Source organism: Diadema antillarum, unplaced genomic scaffold, assembly GCF_040938485.1.
Source record: "Diadema antillarum isolate AM-2024a unplaced genomic scaffold, OU_Dant_1.0 seq00001039_RagTag, whole genome shotgun sequence".
NCBI classification, from domain to species: Eukaryota; Metazoa; Echinodermata; class Echinoidea; order Diadematoida; family Diadematidae; genus Diadema; species Diadema antillarum.
This window is the reverse complement of record NW_027271870.1, coordinates 1531446-1552550: the sequence shown is the minus strand read 5'-3', so window position 1 is coordinate 1552550 and position 21105 is coordinate 1531446. Positions and strand designations below refer to the sequence as shown.

General features: G+C 39.0%; 1 protein-coding gene across 1 annotated transcript in view; it reads right to left on the bottom strand.

Annotated features, from left to right (window-relative positions):
• Positions 1-7912: 7912 nt before the first annotated feature.
• LOC139742940 (inositol 1,4,5-trisphosphate receptor-like) overlaps positions 7913-21105 on the bottom strand; it is a 146872-nt gene continuing 133679 nt past the window's right edge. Inside the window, exons 40-53 of the mRNA XM_071653448.1 lie at positions 20695-20790; positions 19885-20019; positions 18228-18335; positions 17393-17585; positions 16468-16590; positions 15558-15730; positions 14796-14960; positions 14060-14237; positions 13130-13255; positions 12300-12445; positions 10646-10811; positions 9591-9751; positions 8593-8754; positions 7913-8161 (exon numbers count right to left, since the gene is read on the bottom strand). Coding sequence (XP_071509549.1) covers positions 8084-8161; positions 8593-8754; positions 9591-9751; positions 10646-10811; positions 12300-12445; positions 13130-13255; positions 14060-14237; positions 14796-14960; positions 15558-15730; positions 16468-16590; positions 17393-17585; positions 18228-18335; positions 19885-20019; positions 20695-20790 — 2010 coding nt within the window. The 3' untranslated portion in view covers positions 7913-8083. The remainder of the gene's footprint in view (positions 8162-8592; positions 8755-9590; positions 9752-10645; positions 10812-12299; positions 12446-13129; positions 13256-14059; positions 14238-14795; positions 14961-15557; positions 15731-16467; positions 16591-17392; positions 17586-18227; positions 18336-19884; positions 20020-20694; positions 20791-21105) is intronic.

Below are 21105 nucleotides of genomic sequence, written 5' to 3'. Positions count from 1 at the left end.
GATTGATTGATTGATTGATTGATTTGATGTAATCCGCTGTGTGTAAATTGAATATATTTTGATATTGGAGTTTATGTTTAGGAAGAGAAGATTGTGAGAAAATATTTTTCGAACCAAACTGATTATTTTTGTGTAAAATGTGTTGATTTGAGTTGTATATTTACTGTATAACAACATCTGTATTAATAAGTATAAATGACAGGCATACAAAATTAATTTAAATTTAATTTTTTTTTTAAATAATCATTGAGAATAGTGATATGAGACATTGTATTTGTAATATCTGTTTCTGGTTTGTATTATAGGTTGATCTCATTGTGCAATGGTTAAGATGAATAAGACTGACCCTTTGTTGTTCTATGCATTTTATTTTCATTGCTACATTGTATTTTGTGAGTATGTTTAATGTATTCATGGCCATTTGTTAACAATGTCTGTAATTCAGCCTCCGGGCTGCGATAGATATTGATGAATAAAACACCTTTTCAATTCAATTCAATTCAATTCAATTCAAGTATGCATCCTTGAATCCTGTTCAAAGACAAACAAATGTCGCATGAAAGGCATAGTGCATCAATGGGTTTTCATAGACATGCCATCTTCGGGAATTCAGCAACAGACCTGTGATTATTGAATCACGCTGCTTTCCATACATTACAGGTGGCATAGATATCATGACCAATATTAACTACAACAAATACACTCACACACACACACACACACACACACACACACACACACTCTGACATCATTCAGACATTGACATTCAAAAGTACACTTACGGCACAACATTCCAATACTTATTTTGATGACAAACAAACAAAATACACTAACAGTGTGCACAACAAACTGTACACCACAAAATGTTTAAATTAGTACATATAGGTATATACAGAACATAATGGGTTATATCTAATTATTATGAGTATTTCTATCTTTACGATACCAGTCCCTCTTTGTCCAATAAAACAGTCCCTAAATTTACAACATTGCTGTAATTGGATGTCTTTTGATATTGCAAGCAACAATATCACAACATGATCTTTGATAGATATTTCATAAAATAAGCATATATATTTGCACTGTCTTCAAGATATTAGGTCGAAATTCTCTTCAAAATGCTATCGATAAAATAAGGAAGGACAGCATCTTTGGTGTATTTGGGTTCTACATTGATTCTGTTGTTCATCCCATCAACAGCATGTTAATTGGTACATTTCAAAAAACTTCTCAGGCCTTCTTCAATGCACTCAGCAAAGGCCAGTTTATAGAATAACTCACAAGCCAATCTCATTTCTGTTTTCTTCTATATTCATTAACATTTGCTCATAATGCTGGCATTGCATATCTGGGTCATTGTGGATACATTGAAGGAGATTGGTTCTCCAGAGCTCCATACTAAATGCCTCATACTCTTGTTCAGTTTTCCACAGTAACAAACACTGAGCATGGGGACAGCCTTATATTACCGTGTAACCTCCACAGAGCATTGCGTCAATAAATGAACAACACACGATTAATACCTGACCGCAACAATGCCGGCATCGTGACTTATTCACGAGGCATTCACAGATGAGAGCTTTACAAGTTCATAAAATGGAACGGCTTTCGCATCATCGCACAGAACCCAAGCAACGAACACGCCGTGTGACGAAGGACTTATGAATATAACATTATCAAACAACCATCACCATCAGCGGTCGTTTAGCCGACATAGGCAGACGCAACTTTCAAATTCAATAGAAAGGCACCAGACTTACGTGTGTATCTGTGGCTTAGGTACTTGATGCCCAAGGCAAATTTATGTGACACTTTTCTAAAACAGACAGGCCAAATTCACGGGCAATGGCACAGTGTTCTTCAAGGTGTAATGCTTGGTACATTCTTCTTTGTTTTTCTACCTCTTCTTGTGTTTGCGGGCACACTTGAGTAAACTAAACAAAGGTATGCTGGAGCCTAAAGTTTATGGAATTTGCAAATACAAGCACCTGCATCAAAACCAAAAGGTCAACTTTAAAAGGATATTAATGAATTGATAAGCTGCAAGCACTAGCACCTTTACAAATAATACAAAAAAAAAGATCTGCTGCATATATGATGTACAATGTATATATTTGAGTAAAAGCAAACGCTGATTAAATGCTGATTGATCAAATCTTGAATAATCATGATAAAAAGCAATTGTAGACCAGACTCCTGTCCAGGAGGCATATACTCAAATAGCCATTACTTTGAATAGGATGCTTCCTTTTACGGCCCACACGCTCATCATCGGGCATAACCCTTCCTTGATAACTGTTTATTCTCACATGATGGAAACGATAACTAGGGTGCACAAACGGTGGGTGATGAATGGACGACCCCAACACGGCGAGGACGCCACTTTATTTATAAGCCACCACGCGTACCGGCAACGTATAAACACCATCGGGCGGCCGCCAGGATGTCCTTTGAAAAACGAGGTAATTCTCCCACACGTCATCCCCCAAATTGCTGGCATCCATCAGGATGAGGCGGCTGACTCAACACCAGGATGCTGTAAATGAGTGTCCAGAATGTCAACATCAGAAGCTGGGATGTATGAGAGTGTGCATGTGTGTGTGCGTGTGGGGGTGGGGGGTGGGGGGGAGGGGCTGAAGAGAGGGTTTAGATAGCAGTCTCCTGTCCGTTCTGTTCCATTTCCTACATGAAAAATGCCCAGCCATAAATATGCTCCCTGATCTATGCTACGCCATATAAACCCTTCTCCAGCCCCTACAAAAGAAGAAGACAAAAGGACTAAAATGGGGGGGGGGGGGGGGTGTCTTTCACCTTACAATTATCAGCACTCTACAAAGTCTTTTTTATGACTCTGCTCTGTTATATGATAACATTCACAACATTTAGTTTGCTCAGGTGTCAAGCTGCTGGGATCCAGCGCCATTCTCCAAGCACGCTAATCTCTCCCTCTCCATCAGTCACATGTCGACGAAGAGCTAATAATAATGATGCCCCATACCACACACACCCTACTTTCTCAACTGCTTTGCTCCGCCCCTCCCCTCCTCCCAGCCCCCCCTCCATAACACCTTCCCTTCTTCATCATTTGTCAATGACAATACCAGAGACTGATGCAATGATACACGACAGACCTCCGCCTTGTTTCAGCATTAATTATTTTGGGCCCCTCCTTACAAAATCACCAATAACGACAACAAACCAAAAACTGCCTACAGCTACACTTATCCTGCTTTTTGAGTTGTAACATTACATCATCATTATACCAGTGAAATCTGGAGAGCCCCTCATCACGACAAAGCATAATGAAAACACTGCCAGCATACAACCGTTCAGGTTCTGATTGAATGCAGTCTGTCTGGCTGGGGGGTGGGGGAGGGAATCTCCAAGATACTGCAGAATTTATACAGGCTAGTTCATTATTTACGAATCCCACCAATGGGCTTCACCACATGTATGTAAAGAATGAATTGTTGACACACTTTCAGACATGTCACTGTTTTAAATGCACTTGGAATGATGACAGCATATCATCATAATGCTTACGGTAGAAAGCTGCAATTGTTCTAACTCTACTGCGGTTTAACCCTCACAAAACCACTACGCAAACATACCATCTGCAGTTTATGAGGTACAAGTCTACCCAGTAGTAATTATTAACAGAGTAAAAGAGTCAGCACCATTTTTTATTTTTTCCAAAGATTATTCAACCCATTGAGGACGAGCTGATTCTGCTTAAACACGCATTTCCCATGGACACCTGCCCGAGGACACTCGGGACTAGTCTTCAAACGGTAAAAGTCCGAGTGTGTCTGCTATTATTAGTCTGTCGTGATTAATGTACTTTTCACTCTACTTCCTCGATATCCATCTTCTTTGTTGCATGCAATAATTGCAATAACTTCTTGGCATTAATCCACGAAACATGACCTCAACTTGTTTGACAAAGAAAAGAAGTCTGTGTGATACTACAGTGTGCACAAATGAGCCCTTGAATAATCTCAGAATTGTCATTCATTATCGAAAGAAAAAGAAAGTCAAAAAAAAAAAAAAACAAGACAAGAAAGACATAAACCATGATGATAGATGAGAGCAAATTGGTTTCATTTCAATTCCCTTTGTTTTTGCTACTTTTTGACATACATGCCAATATTGTATACATTTCACATCCACCTCACTGGTTCTACAAAGCATGATTTTATAAACTTATGTCTGTCCCCCTGGGTATTGAAACTTAGCCGTGACATGCAGGCTTTTCACTTCTATTACTGTGCCGACTTTCATTACTTTTGACAAATGCTCCTACATGAGCTGGAAGGCTGAACACATATCCACTATCCAAGCACTCTAACAAATTAGGAAACTCGACACACATGAGTAGATTTCATTTTTCACTGCAGTCATCGAATCACCATTTGATAAGAACTGGCCGATTGTGGCGGGGAAACAAAATCCTACAAACCAATCAAGAATTATCGTTAAAGCATTGATTTGCATTTTCTAGCTCTCCCAAATCTGTCTATTTTTAGCTCCCCCTCCCTCAAAAAAAAAAGAAGGCAATGTTACAATATTACACATCACATCTCATCATCAACCTGGCTATACCGATAAAAGAATTGTCCTACATGGCATACAATTACTCCATTCACCAGTTAAAACTCGTCTGTTAAGGAATGCCATAAATTCCCTGTACAACTAGACTGTGTTCTTGTTCAACATCTCTTTTTTATCTCAAGTTAGGACGTTGAGGAGTACAATGTTGAATATACCCTTTTACAATACCACAAAATACCCTTTGGACTTTTGCTAAATGACTTCTATATATAGAAATAATATCAAAATTCACTGATTAAAAAAAAAATACATTTACAGAAAATCTGGACCAACAAAGCCAGCGGATAAGATCTAGGAGTTAAATCTTTCCTATGCTGTTCACAATGAAAATAATTTTTGGTGGTATATTTGTGACCCTGCACCACAAAACCAACAAAAAGTCGCCAGACATGGATTTCTAGTTAAGGACAGATTCTGAAAGAGTAGACTCTAAGCTTTAAAATGATGTATAACTCTATTCAAATGGATTCTTCTAACTTTTATAAATATTGGAAAGAAAGGACACACTCTAGAAAAGCTTGAACTGAGAAAAAAGGCTCTGAAGTACAGGGTCTATCCAAGCGCATAGTCTTCACTAAGTTGTGCTACCCGTGCTGTGAATGGGAAAAATAACATGATGTAAACCACTGTAGCAACAACTATGAAGGGATTAGCAGATTAAGCTGAAATTGAGCATGCTCTATTAACACATTCTGTTCATGATAAATGTCAACTTTCAAAGCAGTAGCACCATCCTTTCAAAAGTTAATAGAGTCGAAAGTGAAGAGTGCAAAGTATTTTCAAAAATTGAAAAGGGGCCTTTAAGAAAAACCTGATCACACTACTCTACCAAAAAAGGGGTTGTAGAAAACTGCTGAAAACCCAATTTCCCATTCAATTTATGATCCCAAACTCAAGAATAATATAGAAGAAGAATAGCTCTTTCATAAAAAACTCAAAATTGACTCGGTTGACCCGTTTCACCTTTCTTGAGTCCTCACATAAAATTAAGGGGTGCGACTTTTTGTATGTTTTGTGATGCACGGTCACATTTTATTGGCTAGAACAGCAGAAGGGCACTGATTGGCATTCTTGAAACTAATCAAAATCATTCCATATCAGGTTAAGAAGAAGAGATGGAGAAGGAAGAGTGATAGCAAGAGAGAGATAGAGAGAGCAATAAACTGAATTCACTCGTGAAAATCTCAAACCAACATTCAAGATCGTGAGCAGCACATATCATAGAGATTATTTACGAAGTTCATGGATAAACATGGATACAGGTAAACAAACTAGTCAACACATGATTGTATAGCAAAAAAAAAATTAATAAATAAAAAAATAGGCACAGAAATATCAGCTTTTTCTGATCCTTATTCTGTGAAATCTTCATGGATTGTTTTTTTTTTTTCTATTCTTTTCATTTTGTCACCAGAAAATACAAGTATCTATTATTCCAAGGCAAGGCATGATCACAATGTTATAATCGTCACAAAATTCATCACTATTATATCAAACTTTTTTTCCCCCATTAATTACTCTATCTCTCACTCACTCTTTCTCCTTCTCTCGCTCTTTCTCCCTCTGTCTTACACTCTGTCTCTCACGCCTTATTTTCATATGAAAACATTTGTATACAAAATATGCTATAAACTTTGTCAGCCACACACAGATATGTACACATGATGAACACGGGGGCACTTGTGGGGGGGAAAAAAAAGGCGCACTCAAACACACACTCTCACAAGTTACAAATACCTGTAGTAATTCACGACAGACATATAGCTTATATTTATTACAATGAGTAACACCAACATTCGAGATAGTGATATATTTCAATTTCTTTGCACCTTTGTATCTGCATAAGTTAAGAATGCAAACCAACTGTGTGGTTTGACAAATACATTGTATCAAACAATGAATATCTATGAACATGATTACAACACACCTGGGGTGATACGCGATCTACAAAATCATCAGGATTATGATATAAACCTCTAATAACTTTAGAAGGTGGATATTTTCATATACTTACATTATATCTTTCTATGTCTTTATACACCATGATCTCATCATAAATATATTGACTTCTTATAAATGACTTTCTACAACTTTTTTTTTCTCATCAGTTGTATAACAAATAGGGCAGAGAAAAAAAAAAGTATCAGTGGGACAAATTGATTCTAAATCACACAAAAGTTACTCATCTGTTTTTTTACGAAGTGCAAGTAGCTGCAAGTAGTAGAAAAAGTGTTCTGTTACAAACGTTCAAACAACATGTACATTTGAAAGCTTAGTGTTATGGTAAGTGATATTGCATGATAAAAAAAAACAGCATTTGGGGCGCAACATTGTTATCATCACTACAACTGTACTTCTCCACTATGATCTGAAACAAGGTTGGAATAGGAGAAAGAAAAAAAAAACGACCAAGTTCTACAAAACATATTAGCAGAACAAAAGTTAGCACCATATTATTTCTCAGACATCTGCAAAACAGCACAGGCCTGTGTAACTTGGATCTAGTCATCTACCACAATTCAACTCTCGAGCAATATGACTACGTACTAATATCAGACTTGGCCACAGAGACTGCTGAATCCCTCTGTTATCTGAGTGAACTATTAATTTTAATTGATGACATTTACCCAGAAACATACAGTGACAGAAATGCCCATCTTATGGAAACAAACAAACAAATAAAACAATAGTACACCTGTTATTGTTCTAGTTTATGCATAAAAGTAGAGGTAATGTGTCACATACATTTATATCTGATATGGAAAAAAAACAAACACATGAAATTTCCTCAGTTTGGTTTCAAATATAATGCTGTCAGGATATTTTTCAGAGATGGGATTCTGGTCAATGACTGGGAGAAAATATGAAGTCTAGAATTAAGCAGCAAACTTGTACAATGTATCTATCAACATTGGCCCATGATTCCACTCATAGGGAAAAAACCAATCATAACATTGTACATGAACCATGCCTAAAGTTTTCATGTGTCAAAAAGACAGGGGGGAAAAAGTGTTGTTTGTGATATAAGCTTGGTGAACTTGACATCATTGCTTTTGGTTAACATTCATTTATTTATGTGATAGGAGCGTTGCATCGATCCTCATTCATTTGGTAGAAGAGTGATATTAATCATGAACTCTACTTAACAAACGGGAAGAAAATGGCAGCATCGTAACTTCACATGGAGATCTTCCACAAATTTCATCAGCAGAGAATATAGGGCGGCAGAACGTGGCCACGCCCACAAGCACGACAGGCACATTGGGATTCTCACGTCGTACAGTTCGAGGCAGGACGCGTACGACAGGCAATATTCACGCGGCAAGGTCGACAGCAGAGGTATTCAAACACAAAGGCGAGAGTTTCACACCGCCAGAGGTGGGCAGGACGAAGACCACACAGAGGGGCGGGGCAGGCACTGGAGGTGGGATTGGGGTGTTAGGGTGGACCCATGGAGGGTAATGCAGGGGTGCTAGGGTGGACCCATGGAGGGTAACGCAGGGGTGCTGAGGAGTCCAATCCGCTGTTTCTGCTTCCTCTGTTCTGTCATCTGGGTTGGGAGAAGAGCGATTTGAGAGACCACTTGTAGATTTCAACTTACAAACTCTTACGACTGCATTTTTCAAACATTAATAAGAATAATTGTTGCAATCACCAGCCCTTACCGTGATTTATTTGCCATTTTTCCACATCTGCCAAAGCTTTCTTCACTGACTGGCAACAAAGAATGGAAACTACTTGCTAGTGAATAGACACCTCTCAATACTCTAATCCCTATTGTCTACCTTTTGGACTGAGGCATTGTTATCCCAGAGTGGAGCTACCGAACTTGCAATAAATAAGGTTAAAGTTTAAGGGATTTACTGAATGCCAATGAAATATTTTGGCAACTTTTAGCCGAGAGCCAGAACTAAAAAAAGGTTAAAGCACTATCATAACATCGTCATATTATGTAATGTTTGTGATTTTCCTTTGCCTCACCTGGTCCTTGAGTTCAGCCAGCTGTGAGCTCAGTGTCTGCACCAGTTTAGTGGTGCTCTCCAACATGCCCTGTAGGTTTTTCAGCTCATTTTGCTCACTCTCGCCCTCGTCAGCTGCTAGCGACATGGCCCGCATCCTGGGGAACCAGTCGAGGTTCTTTTTCTGCCATGGACAAGACACGCACAAGGTTTTAATTCAAAATTAGAAGATATGCTTCATTGAGGATGCTGGGCGCACAGCATAAATTTCAGTGTTGATAAAAAAATACATATTCTAATATCAACTCTTCGTGAATGGAGCCTTTCTGTATTTCAAAACAGGCCATTCATTGTCTTCAATTTTATCCTGCTGGTTTGCTACTATTTGATAAGCAGTTTTCAGCTGTTTGTTTTCTGCAACAGATTATCCAATAAGATAGCTGTTTATAGCAAAGTGATAACTACTTATATGCAGATACTGTGTACTCGTCCACATATACAAAGTATACCTGTCAACACATAGTACACGTACCTATGACATTCCATACCACTGAGGAAACAATGGTTTGAAATTATTAACCCTGCTCTTTTGAATAAAGGAAAAAATGTATTCCTCACTCCATTGTTGGTTTCCCATCACTAATTTAGCCATTTCCAAAACTGTCTTACAAATGACACCTCGTGAAATATCCTACTCTCAAAATCTATGGTATTTCACAATACTGTATACGCCACATATTTTAGCGAGTCTAATTTTTCGCAAATTAGGTTTTGCCAACAATTTCGCGAGTGGTTGAATTTGCAATCGTGAAGTATAGTTAATGATCAGAGAAATGTGTTTGTGCACGTCATATTCGTGTTGGGAACAGCGTGTAATATCTTCGTGTGTTGTTAAATTTGTGAATAGCTCCCAACTCACCAAATTCACAAAAATAAAAATCTCACAAAGTATATGGCGTGTAGAGTATATAATTTTAGCTATAATCTGTCTTTACTGCCTGATGCACCAGTATTGGTTACCTTGATCATTGAGAAAACATAACTCTCAGGACCGGTGAACTCCGTTGGGTCCTTGACCTTGACCAGCACAATGAAGTACATGTAGTGCCACATGTTGTGCTCCTCCTTGATGTGCTCCTCAAACGACACAGCCTTGTTGTCAAATGAGGCCCTATTGAGGCCTGCAAAGTACGGGGTGGGGGGGGGGGGGAGAATGAGAAGACCGGACTTGTATGTCAGTCCATAGCCCACACATACATCAGATGGCACTACACAAGGTGGCTCTGGCAAGATGCTAAGTTCTCAACCAAATAATGTGGTATTTATTTCAAAGGGGGGATTACATTGGTCCATTCACTGGAGAGATCCCCACTACACTGGCACATGTTCACGGTAGAAAGGTATCTGGCTGTAATTGTACACATTGAGCACTGCCAGTATCAACTTAATTGTTCTTCTGGTTATCAAACATATGCATATTGAACACAACACATGTTCTTTTAAATAACATCACACATCCACCAATACTTTTGTTCAATATCTCCGCTTGTTTTCTTTTGACCAGCACATGTGATTTAAATCAATGTTTGAGTCACTTTCAATACCATTTCAGACCATTCTTGAATAAGATGGAAGATGATATCGGCAAATATGAAAACTATGAATGAGCACCTGCACCAGCAGTAGGCGCCATAACCAAAGTATGCCAAAGTCATTTACTGTAGCACAGTCATCAGGGAATATCTGATAGCTATCATCAATGACTCAAATTACCACTAACGATCTATCATCCAGTGGCGGATCCAGGGGGGAGCGCACCGGGCGCACGCCTCCCCCCCCCCCCCTTATTTTTTGTTAAAACAAAAGAAATAAGAAAAAAATGGGGGAGGGGTGCGTGTGCCCCCTCCCCCTTTAATTTTGTAAAGGCACCCCCTCTTTATGAAATTCCTGGATGCACCCCTGATCATCTGTACCAATCTTCCAAATTCTTCAATACATCTGTAGATTAATCCTGTTCATTTTGTAAGGGGTCTAGCTGGAATTAACTGTCAGCCCCTCCCGAGTGTTTCGCTCACCACATATGAAGCACGTGTTCCTGAGAATCTCATCCTTCTGCTGCTTCTCGCTCCTCAGGTCGGCAAATGTGTCGATGATGACACCAAAGATGAGGTTGAGGACAATGATGATGACCACGAAGAAGAAGGCGAGGTCGTAGAATACCCTGCCAAGGAACCACGCCTCCTATTGCAGCGATGTCAAAAAAAGGGCAGAATTATGATTACGATAATTGGGCTTCACAGGTATTCATAACTCAGTGTGGTACAAATCTGCACCTTTCAAAACAATGAACCACACAATGCTAACCTATTGTGTGCAATGTTCACACACTGAATGTCCACTCTGGCTTATACACCATTTCTATCATTCTATTTACCAAAAATAATCACACTCTTTTGTATGAAGCACATTTTTCAAAGACCAGAAAATTTATAAAGTTCATTGAAAGTACCAATCCTCGTGTTATGGAGTTTCGTATGTATAGCAATGCAGATGACAGGTACAGTAGATTGTACACGTCACATAATATCAATACTCAGTAAAACCTTGTGTACATCGTTTGTTTCTCTCTTGGTTTTTCCTCTGAACTGCAGGGCCTACATAGAATATCAACCTAATGTAGACCTTTAGGATTTTCTTTGTGACATGGGAAGGACAAAGATAGTAGATCTACTTTGCAAAATAATGCAAAATTTTCAGAAATTACATTAAACAGGCTTAATTCAACTGACACTCTTTTATCTGGCATACAAATAACTTATAGATCATTGTCTCCATGCAACATTAACCTAACAGAGAACACCCTACATTCTTATAACTGGAAGGTCACTCCAAAAATTAAAGGCAAATTACAGATATCATGTGACACCTTTCTTTCTTCCCTCTACAAGGCTTTGGAGTTTGATACTAGATTTCAAAATAGTTACCTCAATTCTTATTAAAGGACAAGTTCACCTTCATAAACATAAGGATTGAGAGAATGTAGCAATATTAGTAGAACACATCATTGAAAGTTTGAGGAAAATCAGACAATCCGTTCAAAAGTTATGAATTTTTGAAGTTTTTTTGCAGTAACCGCTGGATGAGAAGACTACTGCAGTGTATGAATAACTGAGATGTCACATGCGTACAACAATATAAGGAAAATATAAAGAGAATTTCACAAAATTCCATCTTTTGAAAAAAGTACACATTCCCCTGACTCGTTACCGACAAATGTTATGGGTAATATTATTCCCCCTGCCTTTAGAAAGAGGCAAGTCAAGTGCTCTTTTATTATGCGAGAAAAGTGAAAATATGTTGAATTTTCTTTTACATTTTCTTTATACTGTTGTACGCATATGACTCACAAGCTTTAGTAGTCTCCTCATCCAGCGGTTCCAACACAAAAATTTTAAAAATTCATGACTTTTGCATCGATTGTCCAATTTTCCTCAAACTTTCACTGATGTGTTCTACTAATATTGTTGCATTCTCTCAATCCTTATGTGTATGAAGGTGAACTTGTCCTTTAATGTCAACCAGCTTGGAGGGTTTTATTTCTTATTTTTACTCTTTAGCTTTTCTGATTTTTTTTTAAATGGATGTTCATTTCCATTCTTTTCAATGATTTCACTATCTATCCTGGACTGTGAATCACTAACAACAAAGTGTCAACCCCCCACTACTTACATCACTAGACGGGCTCCTGAGTACGTCCCCGATTCCTCCTCCGCTCCGCACACCGTGGTTGAGTGTGGTGACGATGCACATGATCAACGTGTCACAGAACCTCTCCTCCTCCCCTTCCTCCTCGTCACCAACGGCAACGGACGTTTCTAGGGAAGAGTTGTAATATCACCGGGCAGGTTACAATACTGTCAGCAGCTGCCTCGACCATACAAATTACTGGACTTTAATAACTTGGCTTGGACATGCCATGTGAGCTGAAGGATGGCCATTCGATGCTGAGTGAAAATATGATTACATGGTACTCAATCATTATGACGTCTGTTAGATATTACTGCACCATCCACTGTTCGTGGAAAAAGGGGAAGGTTTTGTCCCTGATCTCAATAAATGTTGCCCATACTAACACACATTATCTGGTTCAGCCTTTTGTGATATCAGATGAGGTAAATTTGAACTCAAGCTAATAATTATTAAGGACATACTGCTATAACATCCTTTTTATACAGACTTCCTCAGGCTTATACGCTATGTGTATGGTCACAGATTCTTTGTGGCCAAATACATTGTATTTAGGAAAATACATTTTAGCGAATGAAATAATACAAAAATTGAGCATACTAGCTTATATCAGATACAGAGCGATTTTTTTTTCTTTTATCTAATAAGTTACAATTCTTTACTTGAAAAAGTAAAACCTTTTTAATATGGCAAAAACATAGCATGTGTGGTTGGACCCTTGCTACTATGGGTAGGGCATGTACCGTACTAGGTACAATCACTCTTCATTTCAATTTTTGTCCAAATCCTCAATCATAATCAACTAATCTTACCTCCTGGTGTTGAGGTGTATGGATTGTGGGCGGGGCCACTGGGATCACTACAGTTCCCTCCCGCTGGACACGTGGGTGGCGGTCCCTCAGGGACAGGTTGTGTAGTCCCACTAGCCCCAACTGCTGCTGCAAGCAATCAAACAAGCAATAAATCTATCAATTAATTTATACAATTTATTAATTCTCAATTCATGAGAAGGATTGCCTTTTCAGCCATAGCTAGAGCTGATTTTCAAAGGGGTCCTTGCCATACATTTACAAAACCTTCAACATTGTGTCAAGAGACAAACAAAATAGATTATGGTACATACATTGTATATGCTAATAATGCAACACACAAAAACACAATAGTGCAAATCTTAATCAACATTAACATCAAAATAAAACCTTTATCATTATGGAAGTATTATCATATAAACAAAACTGAATTCTTAACTTAACAAATAAAATGAAAACAAAAAGAGAAAGGGCAACAAAAGAAACAGGTAAAAAGCTGAAAGGATTAAATTCTTGGCTTTAATATGCTGGCAGAGAGAAATAGCGTGATATTTACCAACAACATTGCATGGCGTTATCTGAAGTGATGCAGTATAACATGTGACCATTCATGCATTTCCTAAAACTTGGCATCAATACCTTTCAATTCAATGTCTATTCAGTGACTAAACATAACTCATTTTCCTCTCTTTCTTTTCACTATTTTCAAGATGGCCTCTAGTTTTATTTTTATTTTTGTTTCAGTTGATCTCATCTTGTGTCTTGCATATTTGGAGTATTTGTTTTCAAGTAATCGGCTAAAAAGAGACTTAACAATGTATGTGTGTCTGATCACTGTAGTTGCTTTTAACCCTTTCCCTACAGAATTTGAAAGCCCTATCTGCTATGGCCTATCAAAGGTTCTTCTAGAAGATAATGGGTTAGATAAATTACCAGCCCTGGAATCGACGGAGATGACAAAGTCGTCCCTGAAGGTGAGGTACCCGATGATGGAGAAGAGATAGACCAGGATGAGAGCCAGGACCGTTGTCAGGGCGATGGACCGGAAGTTGCGTGTCACTGACCGTATCACGTTGAGGAGTGTCTCCTCCTGGTACACAACATCCAGCATCTGTTGCCATGGAGACAAGAAATGATGAATCGGTAGAGAAGTGAATCTTGTGTTTTGACAATACAGTCCACATCTACAAAGACTTCAACTCTCCCACTTTGACGCCTTTTGGCAAACTCTCTCCATCTCCCACATGCTTTTGAATTTCTCCTACCCTAGATACAACTGTATGTGTCTCCTGCTCAAGATGCATTTTCTCCCACTTAAATTTTAGCATTTTTCCACCCAACTACATGTAAAACCCAATTAAAACATCTAAATTCAAATAAAAATAGTTATAATCTTTATCACTGCATCATACCACTTTTACATGTATGTTGTACTTGTGTCATATATGATTTTAAAAAAAAGGCTATGATAGCATCAGAGAGCATCTATAATCCTAGCCATAAGGGATGTCGCACACTGCCCTCAGGGCATGTTTATACTGTAACATTGTGTGCATGTTCTTGTGATCAGTCTACAGTTTGCTAGGCGGTCCATGCATCCATTTTTTTTTTCATGAACAAACACGGGCAATTCTGCAACCAGAATACAATGCCTGAAAGTCAGACTCACCAGGACGCTGTAGAAGAGAGGATCAACAGCCGTACCCAGGGCACACATAGTCAGATACCATAGGTGGTAGAGCACCTCTGGGTTGGTGACGATGTAACTGAAGCGTTTGTTCATCAGACCACCATTACCAAAGAAGCTGAGGATGTAGACCACCTTTGTGGTGAGCTAAGGATGATGGGAGAGAGAGAGAGAGGGGGTGTCAAGCGAAGATCATTGAAAATTCATGCATTAATTTTACATTTACATGTTTTATAAAGGCGAGGGAGTATACATAATGCAATTTTGATTTGTTTTGTTTCATTTTTCTTTAGCACTGATACATGCAAGGTATTTGTATAAACCTTGTACACCTTGTATTGTACAAGACCCATCGATTTCATGTTGGCAGGCTAGTTTGAAAAAAAAAACAACAACAACAACACACAAACACAAAACAGGAACAATAATGTAACTTAAAATGGTGACCATTTTGGTTGTGGTCTTGGATTTGACATTGATCTAAACGGATTTTCTAGGGGGTCCTCCACTGAAATACTGTTCTCATGATACAACCAAACATAAAAATGAGGTGGGCTTCATTGGAGAATGTGAGCCAACAAATTTCAAAACTGAGCTCAATATTTGGATTTGACCTATCACTTACCCATGGGTGCCAGGACTCAACATCATGCAGAGCTTACTCTGGAAAAAAATCCTGAGCTGTTACAATGAATGAAGCATACAATGGGTTAAAAATCAAACAAGAGTGAAGTACCAACTCACATTGATAAACCCCAAGAAGCTCAGGGTAGGGATGACGCCTATCGTCAGAATCATCTGGAGCACCGAGGCGATGATGAAGGTCCGTACACCGGAGGGCTTGGGGAGGGCTAGGATGGTCGCCAGGGAGAAGAACATGACGGTCCAGACTAGCCGGGAGAGACGGGGGTCCAGGTCTGAGAGGAGTGGACCAAAGGGAGTGAGAATGGTATGACCACATTGGTACTCACTTAATCCCTGACAATCAACTCAAAACTCACAACTTGAAGAAATGTATGTACAATACGTGTACAGTGACGATACAACAAATGGCTGGCAAAGAGTAGGCAGACAATTGTAACCTTCAAGAGTTTTGGACCCAGCAAAATGTGTCCAATAAATGCAGTAAACGAATAGTAATGTGTCACTGGAGCAAGAATAGACAAACAAACATATTACTCATTAAATACACTACACCTTCGCATTTTGATTTATGGTCAAGGGTGGCTGGTATGCCATTTGAATTTTTTTCAATGAATCACTACTCTTACAGGCAAATCACAGAGGGTTTTCATGGCTAATGTCTGGTGGCTTTATGACTAAAGCAAGAAGGAAGCTTGTGTGACAAAATCTTTAATACTACGCTAAAATGAGCTGAACCAATGACCACTTTTGGGTGTCTCCTATAAAACTGTTACATGGGTTGCACAGAGAGCTCCAATATTGAAGGACACATTGGTCCCTGTTGAAGCACATACAAGGAAGAGAGTGACCTCCAGAGAAATACCCAGCAATACATCTACAGCAGCAGGTCAAAGTTCAAGGTCAGCCTGGAATAGCAAACTGTTTTTCATTTTTTTCATCTGTGGGTTTGAGAGGGTGGGGGGGGGGGGGGTGGAAATAGGGGTGTGGTCTGGCATCTCCTATGTCTTACCCTGGGGTCCATCCCTGAAGGGGTAGAATAAGGCTACAATGATGTTGATGAGGATGAGTAGGTTGAAACAGATGTAGCTCCAGTTGGACATGTTACTGCTGGCTAGGAACAGGAATTGCTTTGCTGTAATAAACAAGGAAAGAAATCAAAATGTGTTGTTCTTTGTGTTGCTCCTCATTTGGAAAAGGAAAATCTAAATTTCAACAAATGCCAGAAATACTGAGGAATGTACCAGTAACAAGCTTTGTTTCCATACTCTAGAATCAAATCCCATCTCACAGCATATTTGGATATTATGAAATATCACATTATCAAAGTAGCTATGGCACAGTTATAACTCATGTCACGCAAGACATAAAAAAGGCACTACTATGAAACTACATACATCAGTAAACTTGATAACATTTCCCTACTTGACCTCTCACCACCAGTCTGGATCATAATATCCATATTCTCAATACTCTGTACATCCATGCCTCATCTTTCAGTACCTGATATATTTCAGCACACAATTCCCTACATACAAATGTACACCTGATTATTCTTGCCCCTTGTCATTTGTCAAATTTCGTAACATAGTCCCATATATATTTGTTAACAGTTCACTGCATTGCAAAGCAGCTGAACCTATTTGTTAGATATGATTTTGATACACTGTCTACACATTTTCAGTGCTGCCAAGTAAGGCAAGTCACTCGACCTGATCTGGCCTTGAAATTTGACTGTAAATGAAAGAATTTATTTCTTTTTTTCTTGAATGTCTCCATGGGATGTCAAGTAAATTATGTAGAGCATAAAAATCAATTTAAAATGCATTCATTTATGCATCAAATGTGTGATTGTTCCAACTATGTATTATCACATGACATGGAAGCAGCGATTGAGTCCACATGAAGATGTCATCTGCGTCTTTGCAATCACTCACCTCTTAGCTTCTTCTGCCATTGCATCTCCATGAACATGTCTTCCGTCCGGTCGAAGAAGTCTGCCACCTTGCTGCCCTGCTCGTCCCGCTCTGCCGTGACGAAGACTTTGGTCTTGGTCTCCGTGGTCAGGTACTCGCACACCTGAGGGACGGGGAACACGATGCGCTCCAGGTTGCGATCCTGCCGAACAATCTATGGTTTAACAGAGAAATATAAAACTGATGTCAAGATTGCAAGGAAAGGACAGGAATTTGTTTAGGAGCTGTAAAATAATCTGAGCAAAATATTGTTGTGTATGAGTAATACCATTTACAAATAAGCATGTGATGATTGATTATCAATGGCATTGGCAGACAAAGAACCATGTATTAAGTGGATGAAAATGCTGTACACAAAATATCACAGTGGCTTGAATTTGATGAATTTTGTGGGTGAACTATAATGGTCAAGACATTAACGACCTGCCAAATTTCCCTGTCCTATAACAGAATGCAATGTAGATTGTCTTCAATATGGAAAATTGTCAACTTTGCTTCTTGAAATCTGATAAAACCTATTTTCTATTCCCTCAGCATGGTTCTTGATGGCAGAGTAAACAAAACAAAAAAATTACAAAATTGTAGATGTCCTGATTCCCAAAATATCATGGTCACAAAATGTGTCAGTTGTATGTCATTTAATATTTTGATGTGAACAAATTCTGCGCAAAGAAAGAAGACTACTAGCACTGTTTTCATCTTCCCTCGCATGCTAGAATCTTCACAACTTATAGTTATGTCATCATCCCTTTACAATTCAAATGTGAGAAACGTAGAAAGAGATTGTTGTGCTCACCTCAATCTGGGCCGTGTGGCTTGCATAGTACTCCAGAGCCTTGTCACCAAAGTCCGACGGGCTGGCCGGCTTTAGCATGGACTGCAGCTCTTTGTTGTGCTGCGACAGCTGGAATTTGGGGTGGAAATCATTCAAAAGTAGCAGAGGAATGGTTCCACTCAGACTGAGACTTACAGATTCAGGGTTTTAATAGTCCCATATATGGAAATTTAGTTTCCTCCTCAATTCTTAATCCTGAATATACCTAGTAGTGTATATGAATTACACAACTGTGATCCACACAACTGTACGGTGCTACAGAGTTTACCACAGTCAAATGATGATTTTGCTCATAGGATAAATAAAACAGCAAACTTGCCTGTGATTTTCTTTAATTTGTCTACTGATTCATTCTCTTACTTTCATGCATTTGCACCATGTATGGCTTTCACTGTTTGTGGTGCTGGTGGTGGTGGGGAGGGGGGGGGGGGGGAGATTATACAAAATACAATATGCCTGTCCCATTCACAAAGATTACAATGTTATAAATCTGCAGTCCCTGATACTAAAGCATTTCCTCTCTGCTTAATCAACATATTATTCTTACAGGTGATAAGCTTCAAAGAGATACATGTAGTCAGCACAATTATTAAGATATTGAAATTTTGTCAGTTCTGTTCAGGAAATCTGACTACAATGTCAGAAAACCTGTCTCCTCAAATAGTCAGCCCTTTTCATTTCTCCTCTATAAATGTCTTTGCTGCGCACATCTTATCCTGCTGGGTGATACAGTGCACTCCCGTTATAACGAAATGCTCGGGACCGGCAGTTTTCTTTCGTTATAACGAAATTTCGTTATAAGCGAACAAATGCCATATATAACGAAAACAAGGAAACCACGTATATATATATCATATTCTGTTTGCTAAATACTCATCATACACTGCACAGCTATGTGAAATGTGATTGGATAACTGTATTACAATAATAAACGCAAGTTCCCCTCAGAAACTGTGCGTGACACAAGGAGCGAACACACAGTGGTGTGAAGCGTTTACCCGTGCAGAGACACAATAAATGCTTGTTCCGCTACGTATTTTCGAAAGCAATTCGCATTTCGTTATAACGGAGCACATTTCTTTGTTTTTCTTTGTCTGTGGCGCTCGGGAAAGACTTCGTTATAACGGAAATTTCGCTATAACCGTGTTCGTTATAAACGAATTTTGTACCATAGACTTTAATGGTGATAATTTTGGGACCAGAAGATTTACTTCGTTACAACGAAATTTCGTTATAACCGTGTTCGTTGTAACGGGAGTGCACTGTACAGTATGTCTCAAACAGATAATTTAGACAGTCACCACAAAGCTATTTCACACCCAACCATAACGCTAAATTCGCAAAATTCCACAGGAATTTTTACTTACTGATTACTGTTACACCAGAAACGTTTGTGGCATGAGACTTTCACGAATTGGAGCTGACAGCCTTTTTCGCGGCATGAAACTTTTGCGAATCGCCACTGGCATTCAATGCATTGTGTAAACAAACACTGTGGCATGCATTTTACTTTCGCGAATCTTGGCTCCTTGTGAAAGTTTCATGCACGCCAGCATTTCTGATTTTGCAGTATATATCATAAAATACCCTTAATGCAAGAGCATCCATCACTGATTACCTGGTGCGCTAAGATGTAGATGTTGTGGCCGACCTCCCTCGGCGAGGTCGCATCCTCATCATCGTCATCCCCGATGTCCTCTTCCTCGTCCCTCTCCACCTCTTCCTGCTGATACGCCTGCTTCATCACTTCCACCTTTCAGAAGCAAAGGTCAGAAGAAGCAAAAAGTCAATTCCATTCTTCCCACACACAGAGGAAGGATTGCAGCCATGAGGTCATACACTCATTAGCTTTTAAAACATGAAGAATTGAGGGGAGAAAACATGTACGCAGTTGACAAAATAGGACTATGTGACAAAATGCGTCACAGAGTGATTGACCATCACACACAGATACACACACACACAAATCAAATAACTTCATTTTCTTTTGCTTTAAAAAGAAAATGGACCTTAGTTCCAGTACATAAAACAGACACATCAGTCCACTGAAACTATCGTCAATATAGAATCATCAGTTGCCTTGGGAGACTGGTGTATGATAAGTAGGTCTAGTGTACATGATATAGCCTGAATAGAGTTCAGGTGGCACTACAACTTTGTTTGTTTTTATTGTTATTGTCACTCCTGGCATTGTTGGCTGCTGTTGTTGATACTGTTTGTTATTGTTATTGCTGCTGATGTTGATGCTGGTGTTATCATTGCTGGTCTTATTGTTGGTGTTGTTGCTGTTGTTTTTTGCTCCTGATATCCTTGTCGCTGCTGTTGCTACTATTGCTGTTTTTGTTGTTGTGGCTATTATTGCTGTAGTGGTAGATTTCCTCTCTTCCCTGTCCGCAAGAAGAGAGGGAAACCAGAAAGGTGAACTCACCAGCTGCTTGGGGCTGAGGTTCAGTAGGATCCTCTCTGCATTCTCACTGTCATGTCTACTCTCCATTATGGCCAGCAGCAGCTTGGATGCATTGTTCTGTAATCATGAGAAACAGACTTTTATTGGATATTTTTAATGATTCGACCAACTTTTCCAGCCGTCAGCCAACCAATCTCACAGATACAACTGTATATGATTACACATTATTGGTCATAAGGACAAGGGATGGAATGTGTATGATGATTATTGTGTACGCACAGACGTCAACTTTTTATGCAACCCATCATTAATGGATAATGAAATAAAAACGTTTTCCCTTTTGGCATGATGGGCATTGATTAAAAAATTGATTAACAATTGATTGTTACGATAGTATATTCAATTCTTATGCAAAGTTCAGGGTATATGGCA